Source organism: Paralichthys olivaceus, chromosome 3 (genome assembly GCF_024713975.1).
Source record: "Paralichthys olivaceus isolate ysfri-2021 chromosome 3, ASM2471397v2, whole genome shotgun sequence".
NCBI lineage: Eukaryota > Metazoa > Chordata > Actinopteri > Pleuronectiformes > Paralichthyidae > Paralichthys > Paralichthys olivaceus.
This window is the reverse complement of record NC_091095.1, coordinates 9699904-9712034: the sequence shown is the minus strand read 5'-3', so window position 1 is coordinate 9712034 and position 12131 is coordinate 9699904. Positions and strand designations below refer to the sequence as shown.

Below are 12131 nucleotides of genomic sequence, written 5' to 3'. Positions count from 1 at the left end.
TAACCATATCCCTGTGATTGGCAGCGAAGTAGGAGGAGCGATCTTACCAAACTTACCCTGACAACCACTGTTAATATGACACACGACGTGTTCTCCACATCTGACCCTGATATGCAGGGTCACTGTTCGGTCAGACTGTCGCTGCAGGCCGAGTGTGTTTGTGTGTGTGTGTGTGTGTGTGTGTGTATGTGTGTGTGATGAGTGGGCGATCCAGTTAAGAATTAAAAAAAAAAAAAATCTAAACCCCAAAATATCTCTGTTACTGGCCCTGTGTCGTAACATTTGTGAGTCTGCCCCACCCGACATCAAAACGGGTTCAATGAGAGTTCACTGTGAAGGCTCCGCCCTCTCGCCACCACGTCACCAGTGAGACGGCGTGTTGTCATGGGCAAGAAATACCTCGGTAACGCTCTCCCTGCTGGTTCCGTCAGTGAGGCCACAGCGACCCACCGTGGTGCCGCTGCGTCCGCTGGATGAGACCTGTAGCTTCAAAAATGTGCTGCTTCCAATGTCACTCTTTAAGAAAATTCTCCAAAAACTATAGAAGTATGACATTTCTCAATGGCTATTATTTTTCTCTATATATAAATAATTATTAAATTCAGGTATTTCATCAGCAAGTAAAAACATTCATTCACTCACAGTGTATGAATGAACTTTGTATGAATGAGCTATTTTTTGCCTTTTTAATAAATACATGTGAATATGAAAATAAGTAATGTAATATAAATAATCTTTTTTGAAATATGATAACTTTGAATTTGAGTGATGTTTAAATTATTAATTTAAGTCAAACATGTTCCGTTACAAGCTGACATTATTTTCCAAAGGGAATTATTTTTGCTTGCATATTTAAATTTATGTACAGCAAATACAAACACAGAGTTTGTCATAAGAATCGTTGTTATAGTATTTCATTTAAAGTAATTTCATTAATGTTACATTTATATAATTTAGTTAAATAATACAAATTAAATATCCTAAAAACCATCTCTGGTAAAAAAAATTAAAAACGTTGCACTAGGACATGTGGAACTAAAAAGGTCCCAGAAACAACAAGGCCAGACTTTGATTACTTTACTTGACTACTTTTTTATTTATATTTAAATACAAAAGAAATGACCACCAAGGTTTTAAACATATCATTTTGTTTTGCAGAACAGAAAAGAAATATAAAATTGTGCTAAATTATAAGTGCATGAGAAGCTCTGAAGTGTACTTGACACGATTTATTAAAAAACATTCATATGTTGTGCATGGTGACTTGAAAATTCAATCAAACGTTAACAAATACCAACAAAATAAATAATAAAAATATATAAAAAAAATAACTGGACGAACTTAGACAAACTAAAATTAGTTTTGATGACTGAAACAGGCAACCCTTCATTTAATCTATTTAGAATTTTTATTTTTATCAAAAACAGCTAACATAAGTGAACAACAACTATTTTATTTAATGTAGACTGATTTGAAATATTCTATAAATTATTTTACTTTTTTGTAAAAAAATATTTGACAAACATTTCGATGAGAAAATATAAAAAGTGAAAGAGGCAGTGTGAACACATGGAAACATGTCAGATACCAATAAACCCCCAAATAATGATATCAAAGTTTTATTTTTATCATTGATAACATTATACTACATTTATATACAGGTATTGTTATAACTATTTGCTATGATCTTATAATTACTGCGCACACAAATTCAGTTTTCACTGAGAATAACAAAACACACAAGCCAGTGACATATGATGAAGGTTTATGTTTTTGTAAAGACACAAGGAATACAATTAAAGTGAATGTACATGTTGCCCATAAAAGACTCACATTTTTGTGAATATAAAAGCTAAAAAATATTATCAAGGTGTACAAACAAACAAAAAATACAGTGATTCATATATTTGTTTTCCGCACCAAAAACTAAGAGTATTTTTACGCAACAAAATGTGCCAATAAAGACTTTTTCCCCAAGTGTGTTTTTTGAATCACATTTATCACATCAGACTCATCAGCTATAGGAAACACATACAGTATATTGAAATACAGACTAAGAGCGCCCACCTGTGTTAAAAAAATGTACTACACCCCCCCCCCCCCCCCCAAAAAAAAATCCCAAATTTGTATTTCTACTGCTCAGCTCTCTCAAAGCAGAAAACTTGTTCAATCATTTAACAACCTTTACAATATATTTCAATTTTTAAGAGCCAGTTTCAATTACGTTTTAATGAATATCTGTATATGGTTTGTATATAGATGGTATTATTTGTAGAATTACTTTACAAATAGATCTTAATCTTAAGTGTAACATCACCTACTGTGATCATTTTTACACTGCAGCCTACAACTAACTTAACATTTCCCTGAGTGCAGTTGTGCATTATTAGTGTAACAGCATTTTCTTCACCATAACAAACTGGTAAAAACTACTTTAATCTAATTATTTTGTGTTAGTGTTATTCATTCTTGTTACAGAGATTTAATGCAACACATTGCTTCAATGATATGTCACTGTGAAAAATGAAATTAATTTTAAAAAACTGCAAAGAAAATCTGAGTTCTTGTTTTTGAGGCGTGTTCAAGGAGATAAATGTCAGACGTATATGAAATGGATGAAATATTTCATCAAAGTTGAAAACATTTTAATGTATCTGCAAAGTAAAAATCTAGTCGACCTTTAAATATTTCACTTTACAGTAACTCTAAGAAACTTACTACGAAAACACTGTTTCATTTTATTTCAAATGTCTGTTTTTCCAAAATATAATGTAATGCTTAAATGAATAAAGTAATATGACTACAAACTGCAACACAAGGTCAGTAAACTAAATCCACAACCATTTTGCATGTTAATTAATTTAACAGTAATTTAACAGCTAAGCAGAATTTGTGATACTGCTGAAGCTTGCACAAGTGATGCTATTGTGACGCTGTATTTCCATGGGAAATATATAAATGTGTATAAATATAAAACAGTACTTTCATCTGCCTCCACACACAGTCTGACAAGTCCAAGTTTTAAGAAAGGACTCCAGAGGTGGTGACACGTGTTTCAGAGGGAAAAAGAAAATACAGAATAAGATGCAGGAAAACAGAAAACAATAATAGTGGTATTTACCCGTCTTGCACAAAATCATAATTTATATTTATGAAAAAAAAAAAGTTTTTTTATGAATGTGATACAAAGTCCTGGAGCCCTGCATCCATTATACTTGCAAACAGCCTCCTTCCATGTTGATTGTTCCTGTTGGATTAAGCACGGCTGTCTGGGCCGTCAGCTTCCTCCTCAGCAGCAGGTTCAACCAGACGGTCGAATGAGAACACCAGCATAACCTGCGTTTCAAATATTAGATCAGAACTTTACAAAACAATACAAAATGTGACAAGCTGTATTTTTAATTCCACAAGTTTTGGCAGATTGAAGGTTTATTTCTTCTTTAACTTTTTTATTTAACAAAGAAACATAAAGAGCAGGAGAAACTGAGGAAATGCAGAAAATAAATACTCAAATCACAATTTTTGTACAAACATTCAGTCAGCTGCAACAGCCTCAAACTCTTTTTATAATTCATACACAAACACAAAGCTACGTAATATTAATACAAAGCCTTTTTCTATCAATTTGTGAAGTGAATCCTCAAAACTGAAATACTCTGGGTTCCTGTTGGACTCAATTTAGTAGAAAGAGGTGAACTCCTTTAACCAGTCCAGCTTTTCTTATTTCTCAGTGATAGTGGAAGCATTTGGTTGTCGGGCTGTGGTTCGCTCTCACGGTTAATTACAAGCTTTATAAGCATTTTGTTATGCTTGTTTGTTCCCTAATCCGAGAGGAGCTGCTGGCTATAAAATGTCAACCCGCATCTCCTGTTACTAACTTCAAGCCCTTTGCTGTGGTTTTGTTTCTTATTTGTTCCAATTAGAGTCTCAGTCATTTTCTGCTCTGAAAAGGAACGAGATGCACGTTTCCACAGATTATGGAGCTCGATTTTAACCAACATAGTGCACATGGGCAATGAGGGCAAATCAATGAGCACTGGGAATTTTTATTTATATGAGCCCATAAAAAAGAGGTTGCAATGATAAATCATGATCTCAGCGAGTCACATCATTTGTACCTATTAAATGAAAATGAATGAATCTACTGGAGAACAGAATTAAGGCAAATTAATTATCTTTGTATGTTAAATTTATATTTGTGGAAATAATCAGGGTTTTCAGGCATCTTATAATCCTTATGAGTAACTCTGTAGTTTATCTGTTTCTGAATAACTGATGTGGCTGGGTATCATTTGAAAGATATTGGTGTCTTCGATACCTGTTTTTTTATACTTTTTTATCAATACTTTATTTTGAGGAATATCATTTTTTCCCTTCATAAAGTAAACTTTGGTTTTATAAGATAAAAAAGGGTTTTGATAATTATCAGGAAATACAAAATATAAGAATCTGAACATGCATTAGAATTTGTTCACAAAAACTGAGAGGGGAGATTAATTCCTTTTACAATTACATGGTTTCAAATATTGGAAATTCCCCCAAAACAGTAACAACCATAGTTCTTCACAGACACACTGACTCTCTCCATCTCATTTACGTTCACTCACCGTCAGCAGCACCAGCAGTGCCATCATCACCCCCATCATGATATAAATGTTCTCAGTGAGGCCACCAGCCCACAGAGGGCCCAGGATGGTGGCTAGACCTCCGACTGAGCGACGCACTCCCTGACTGAAACCTGCAACGACCACACGAGACACAAATACTCACATACTGTACACACACTGATGACACACACACACACTAAAAACACAATGTATGGAACTTTTTACAGTTATGTGTTGAAAAGTGCACTGTCAGTGTCCAGTAAGCAATAAAAAAAGTAGATAGCGCTGTTTCTCACCTTGTGTTTTCTCACAAGTGACTTTGGAGAAGAGGGAAACCTGGGCCACAGCTACAAATGGCAAACCCAACACCTGCAGAAACACCCCGACGATGAACTCAGTCAGCGGCCAAGGAAAACCACCTACAGAAAACAAGAAAGATGGTTTATTAAGTATAATACGTGCTCAACTGGGGTGAGTTTGATCTATTCAGTCTATGGTGTACCCAGATTTACAGGTATTAAATACTTATAAGTCTGTACACCATTTACTGCTGCTAAAGATTTGGATGCCCAACAACTACGCTGTGTTTGTGCAAATTCTGTGGCTTCTGACCTATCGGGTTCGCCAGGAAGATGAGGCACCAGACACCAGAGACATTGCAGATGGCCAAACCCACGGCCAGGACCACCCGCTCACCGACACGCCGGCTCAGCCAGCGCACAAAGAAGAAGCCAGCGATCACCTCCACGCCACACAGACAGTACATCACGCTGTTCTCCAGCTCCCCGTAGCCAAAGTACTTCTGAGTCAGTGGAGTCACCATCGTCTGAGGACGCAATGGTGAACACGTCAATGTCAATTTGAACTCAGTCCAGCACAGATCCTATTGTTTTATTTCAATGAGTCAATATCTCAAAAAAATGGGAGATTTCTGAACGAGAATAGAAAAGTGAACTCTGTCCACAGAAATATGAGGGAACATAAATGAGTTTTATCTGTGTGTGTGTGTGTGTGTGTGTGTGTGTGTGTGTGTGTGTGTGTGTGTGTCTTTACTGCACCTCCAGTGCTGTCTGATTGAAGAGGGTGATGAACTGAGCAGCCAACAGCACAACCACCTCTTCTCTCAGGAACTCTGCAGAGACACGAAGAGAGATTGACAGAGGGAAATAGAGAAGAGTTAGAGACCAAGCACAAAGTCAGAGCTAAGAGAGAGAACATGGATGAATTATGTTTGGTGCAGGGTGCAAGGTAAATTATACAGTAGAGCCCGAACGATATGGATTTTTGAGATAGTGGAATTAGGGAGTAAAAGATTTTCAATACCAATAAAAAAATCTGGACAATTATAATGTTTATACATGAATTTTATCATAAATAATTATAAATTAAAAAAGAAAACTAACACAAAGAAATGTATAAATATGAATTTAAAATGAAATTACATTAATTGAAACATAAATTCACATTTGTTTATTCTGTAAAATCAGTTTTAATTTCAGTAAACATGAATGCTGACTATTCCATGTGTTCAAATCAGTTGGGCTCCATCTACTGGTAGAGTCACATACTTACACACCATATCAATCTAATAATTCCAGAAATCTCACATAACCCGCGAACCGTTCATTTTATCGCCTTCACGCTTGGCAGGTGTATTGTTCAGGGCCCAAGGAAGGGCAGTTGCGAATTTGGTGTGATTTGGACACATGAACTTTGAATAAATAGGTGAAAAGCTCTTTGTGCTGCAGCATTGGAGAGACTTCAGGGTTCTGTGGACTTCAGATCAATTAGTGCAGATCACTTTTACAGTTTCAGAAAGAAAAGCTGCAACCAGCCCAAATTGGATTGATCCTCTCAGAGGGAAATGTGCATTTATTTATTTAACGTTCTATGAACTGGCAGGATACCAAACCCAAATCTAGACAGATACAGTCACACCGTCACCCACCTCGAGACATACTGAAATCCTTGAAGGGGCTGGAGGACTCTCGGATCTCTGATGGCGGTGGTGAGGGAGGAGGGGAGATTTGATTCAGCGAGGAGTTGGAGGCAGCAGAGAAGTCGTTCCTCTTGTCGTTGGGTGTCACCACTGAGCCGTATGACCCCACCAGCTCCTGGGACGCCATTAGGGGCTTTCCCTCATCGTTGTCCTCTTCCTTGTCTTCCACGAGCTCTGGCTCGCTGTCCTCGTCCCGGCTCTTGCTTGTCGAACTCTCCTGTACTTTCTTTCTCTCCAGAGGTGGCAGGTCCCAGTACATGAAGACCACCACCAGCTGAAGGAGGATCCACATCAAGCACATGAACAGCTGCAGGAGGGGAGTGTGAGTGTTAGCTCTTCTGTGGCCAGGGAAAACAAAGTGCCATGAAGGTCAAACTATTATATTTTGTTCCTTACCCCTGGTGAAGTGTATTTATTAACTACAAAAGGGCCCAGTTGGAAATTACACAACCTCAGGAAGATGTTAAATGCTGGACCTGCATCAACGGCAAAAATAAATAGACAGGCTATTAGGATGCTGATATTTTATGCGTAAAGAAGAATGTAAATCCAATCCAATATACATCATAACAAATGATCAGCAGGGAGACTTTTGTATGTGCCATTAGAGAGCAGAGGAGCACTGACCAATCAGAAGGCCGGCCTGTCGACATGCCATAACAGCAGCAAATACTGTGGCCCGGTCGTCTGGAGCCGTGCTCCTGGTCAGGAAGCCAAAGATAGATGAGCCAGCACCCGTGCCGATGCCTGAAGAAAGAAAAAATGTTTCAGCTCTGAAACATATAGATTGAAAAACTGGAGCTCTTTGTATGAGAGTATCTTTAAAACTACACAAGAGCAGCTAAATGTAATTCCAGATAACAAGGCCCTTTTCATGAGGTCTTATTTTCCTATGATGTTGGATGTAAAGGATTAATAAGAGGGTGTCATGGTGGCACAGTGGTTAGTCCTGTCACCTCAGCAAGAAGGTTCCAGATTCGAACTCGGTTTGGCCTGAGCCCGTCTGTGAATTTGCATATTCTGTTTGGGTTTTCTCCAGGTACACAGTGCAGTTAGGGATAAATTGGACTGGCTCCAGTGCCCAACAACCAGTATTTATCATTTATAAAAACAGGTTAGAACAAGAATCAAACTTGGCAACAGCCTAACTAACAATTTCAAATCTGTCTTTTCAGACTGGAGGATGGACACAAGAGTCGGGCAGTAGACTCACCTGCTACCAATCTGCTGGACAGTAAGAGCCACTTGGAGTAGCCCATGAAGTACATGAAATTACCTGGAGAGGGAAAATAAGTGGAAAAATAAGGTCAATGGTCAGTCACATAATATCGAAATAGGTCCTTCAAATGAAGTTTGATAGGGGATGGGTCAAGTGCATGCTTTGTTTTGAACCCTGAGGACAAACTGAGCGTTAACTACAACTGTGGAGGTGTCAGTAAAGAAAGGACGCACCGATTATCTCAAAGAGGTTAGCGAACAAGATGATCTTCTTGGTGGTTTGTGTTCTGTCGGACAAGTGGCCGAACAGCGGCCCCGACAGGAGGCCACTCAGGCTGAAAGCGGACAGGGCCAAACCCAGGAAGTAAGGTGGTGCATCTAGAGTCTGCAGGTACCTCCATATTGTGGGCAGAATCACAGCTGAGGAGACAGAAGAGAGGGACACTTTCTTTCAAAATGTTGTTTTTAGCAATATTTGCTTGGAAGTCAACAAAAGATTTTAAAAAAAGAATCATGGTAATCATAAATCTTTGACTCGTCCGGCCACTAACACTGTTTCAGAAGTTTTTTTTCTTCTTCCCAAACCAGCTCCATGTCTGTATGGAGACTGTGCTGCTCCTCCATTATTAACAGCCACCACCTGGTTGCTTTCTTGCTGTAGAAACAAATCCTAACCAATGTTGTTACTTGTTCTCACCATTCAGACAATACAACTCCCTGTTGTGCAGTGTTGTCCTAAATGCATTAGCAGTAACAGTTTGTTCAAACACTGCAGGAAAGCTGTTACTCAACTCATTTTCTTAGTCCCTGAGGCTTGATTCCTGTTCAGCAGTCGAGGCTCCCACTAACTTTTTACATAACGTTTCACGTTATGTATGGGCGCCTCTTCCTTTCTTCTTTGTATTTTGTAAGGTTTTTCACTGCATTTGCTCAAAATAGAAATACGGAGGTGTTCAAATGTTCAACTTTTGTATGTTCAACTAAGTATGAGCACTTGTGTTGTCTTATGTCTTGAATGAAAACCTAAAAATAAGGTGAGATGAGGGTGAAACAAGACAGATGATGATGTCTGTCTGAAATCGTCAATATCAGTATCATCTGCCTGAACACACTGCGTTGTTCAACTCAAGCTGCAGTCGTAGCATTTCCGTCGATGCTTCCAGCCTTGGCAACATAGAGACAAAGACTAGTGCTGATCCAGTACAATGCTAATCAAATTTGTGGGTCAGATCACACACAATACAGTATGATATGCAAAAATTCCAGAGAGGAAATAAGTGCACAAATGTTCTTGTTGTCCGAGGGTTGGCCACAGTTGGACTCTTGCTTCTCTGTCACATGTTTCAGGACATGATATCTACAGTGAGGGAGCAGAGAAATGTAGAAACCCCTGTGTATTGCAATATAATCAAGTACAACACTTCTTCAAATAATACAGTTCCTCTTAATATTATTGAGAATTTAATTGGTGCTTGACCAAACTCTTTGCAAAAGGGATGTGGGGCTGTTCAATGGGACTTGATTACATCATAACCCATTTCCTGAGGATGTGCTAATCCATACAGTCTGTTAGTCAGAAACATCTTTCAAAATAAAGCCTCAACATATTCACTCCAGTCAAACACAAATAAAGTTGTAGTTTCAACTATAAATAACGTGCTGTGCTATAAGCAGCATCTATATCAGGAGTAATTCATTTCTTAATTTATTCTATAACATATTGCAAACCTGATATTAGCCTCTGGGATTAATAAAGTATTTCTGATTAAAGGAAGTCTCCCAGAGCAGGATCCAGGTGAGGACACTGCACACTGTGACTGCTTTGTTGTGTTTCTGATCTTCAGTCACACAAATTACACAAGAGACTAAAACTCAAACTGGATTTACAGCAGTAAACAATGTGAGTGTGTGTGGGGAGAGGTTTTAAACAGCCTGATCATATAGACTCACATATGTCTGTTCTAAAACTTTATCCAGAGACAAAACATCCCCATGGACTCAAAGTGTGTCCGTGAGATGAGACATTGATCTCCACCACTTGTCAAACACTATGTCTTTATCTGCAGCCTGACAGAGAGTAAAACCCTACCATACTCCACACCGCTCAGCAGAAACATCAGCCCTATGCTGCAGAACGTCAGCTTCTTTTTCCGTCGATCGTCCATCTGCTGCTACAAAGTGTCCGAGCTGCGTCTGAGCTCGATCATCCTCTGGACACGCGCGTAATGCTCAGTGCGCTGCTTCCAATTAGAGCCCGGGGAGAGGACTGCTGCCGGAGACATGCTCCACACAGGGGACGGTGTTGTCCTGATCGTCCACACCAGAAGGGACCAGGCCCGGCGGAAGTTTGTGTCTGTGACGCGCAGCAGGGAGAGATTTAAAAGGTGCAAGAACCGGAGGAACCGGCGACCAACCGCAACGCACGGTGGCGTGATCCTGCGCACTTCACTCCAGCTACATCACTTCCGGTAGAGTCCACACGCAACCTGACCCACTGCGAGGACTGAGCCTGGATTAGTTTCCTCTCATTCCCGTCTTTCCCCATTGTATGGATATAGATACATATATAAATAAAGTACATGTATATAGTTTATGTGATTCACATACTGATTTCTCTGTATATATATATATATATGTTTTTTTAAAGCCTTGCCTATATTACAGGGCAGATCATGACATCTAATGGTCACTCTTTTGCTCATTTCTGCCGAATCATTTGTTTATAAGTGCATTCACCAGTTATATTTATACATGTAAATACATTATTTAATGAAAAAAATGAATTATGAATCATAACACTAAAAAAACATCAGAAAGTGCTTTACAAAGACAGCATGATAAAAAACTGACTTTTCATAAAATCATTAGTTTTACAGTTTGAGAGGAGGAGCTTTTTCAACGTTATTCATTCTCTGTATATATGTTTTATTTAAATCTTATGGCCTATACTACAGGAGGGAAATAAAATCTAATGGTCAATCTTTTGCTCGTTTCACTTGAGGTCACTTCAAACACATACATATATACATATACATATATATATATATATATACACACACATATACACATATACATATATATATATATATATATATATATATATATATATATATTGAAGTGACCCTGGCGGGTGTTATCATGACATTATCCGATAGATAATCTAAACACTGTTGTTCTTTTTTCCTGAGCTTATTCTGCAGAACCACTACATTCAAATGTATCAGGCGCCTGTGTGAGTCACTGGCAGTGTGTTCCTCTCCGTCCTGTGACAACCATTACCACTGACACTGAGGAGCCTGTGTCGCGCACACACAAGCTGCCTATTCTCCCATAATTCAATTTCAATTTCCTGAGTGTCCACACTTTAGTTTGCTGCCTTCCAAGCAGATATAGAACTGTTGACTGTGGCATCCTGGTGAATAATGTCCCAACTGTGAGCTGGGAGCAAATTAATTTGATTTCCCAAAAATACTTGTCAGAGCTTCAAGTCAACATCTCAAGTTCAAATTGTTTCAGTGCTCAGAGCTTAGGATTGTTCACGAATGCAAAGCACTGAGCTGAATGTTAAATAGGTGGAATAATATGTAGTAGGACCCATGGTCCTTCACCATGTACATATTGTCAACTGTTCCATTGTAGAAGAAAATACTTTCTGTTTTATTTATTTATCGAGATTTTCTTTACTCATCCAGATCATGTTCCAGCGTTTCTACATATCAAGCTCGTGTTGAGACAATAATTAACAGATTCCTGCTCTGGAGCTACTTTCACAGGAAGATGACCTTCATAAAGCTTTCTTACATGTAAATATAATTGTGGAACACATTTGTTGTATTCACATTTTGCTGTCATACAGATCTTTTAAATAACCCTAAACACAACTGCATGTGCAGCACAATATAAAATAACTATCTTCTAACTCCATAAAACTTTTCTAGCTGTCATGCTCATCAGAACTGTATTTAGTACAAATTTCAAAATATTACATTAATTTGCTTTGGCTCAGGGGGTGAAGTGGGTCATCTACTAACCACACATTCAGTAGTTCAACCCCAAGCTCCTCAAGTCTGCATTCCAAAGTGTCCTTGGGAGAAACACAGAACTCTAACTTGTCCCTTCTGGATAATATCCACTGCACTCTGAGCTGAGATCTAGTGAGCACCATCTTCTACAGCCCTCTTTACTTAACAATTTTTGATAAATGTTACTGAAGTATGCATTATGATAATTAAACATTAATCATGGTTCTGTTCAGATATGGTTGGAATAAGACAAAAAAATGATCCATGGTGACTGATCGTCAAGAA

The 12131-nt window shown here is 38.4% G+C and overlaps 1 protein-coding gene across 1 annotated transcript; it reads right to left on the bottom strand.

Annotated features, from left to right (window-relative positions):
- Positions 1–1748: 1748 nt before the first annotated feature.
- Positions 1749–10262, bottom strand: mfsd8l1 (major facilitator superfamily domain containing 8-like 1). The gene is made up of 11 exons (XM_020098473.2): positions 9914–10262; positions 8059–8244; positions 7820–7882; positions 7234–7353; positions 7003–7082; positions 6556–6913; positions 5666–5739; positions 5220–5433; positions 4904–5026; positions 4608–4738; positions 1749–3336 (listed from the first exon to the last, which is right to left on the bottom strand). The coding sequence occupies exons 1-11, from the start codon at positions 9987–9989 to the stop codon at positions 3256–3258; spliced, it is 1506 nt and encodes a 501-aa protein (XP_019954032.2). The 5' UTR covers positions 9990–10262; the 3' UTR covers positions 1749–3255.
- Between the last annotated feature and the right edge of the window lie 1869 nt (positions 10263–12131).

Excerpts from the sequence above, each read along its gene's own strand:
- mfsd8l1 (XM_020098473.2), bottom strand. The coding sequence starts at position 9,989 with ATGGACGATCGACGGAAAAAGAAGCTGACGTTCTGCAGCATAGGGCTG. Across the intron at positions 6,914-7,002 it reads ATAAATACACTTCACCAGGG|CTGTTCATGTGCTTGATGTG; the intron begins GTAAGGAACAAA and ends CCCCTCCTGCAG. Across the intron at positions 5,740-6,555 it reads GGATTTCAGTATGTCTCGAG|AGTTCCTGAGAGAAGAGGTG; the intron begins GTGGGTGACGGT and ends GTGTCTCTGCAG.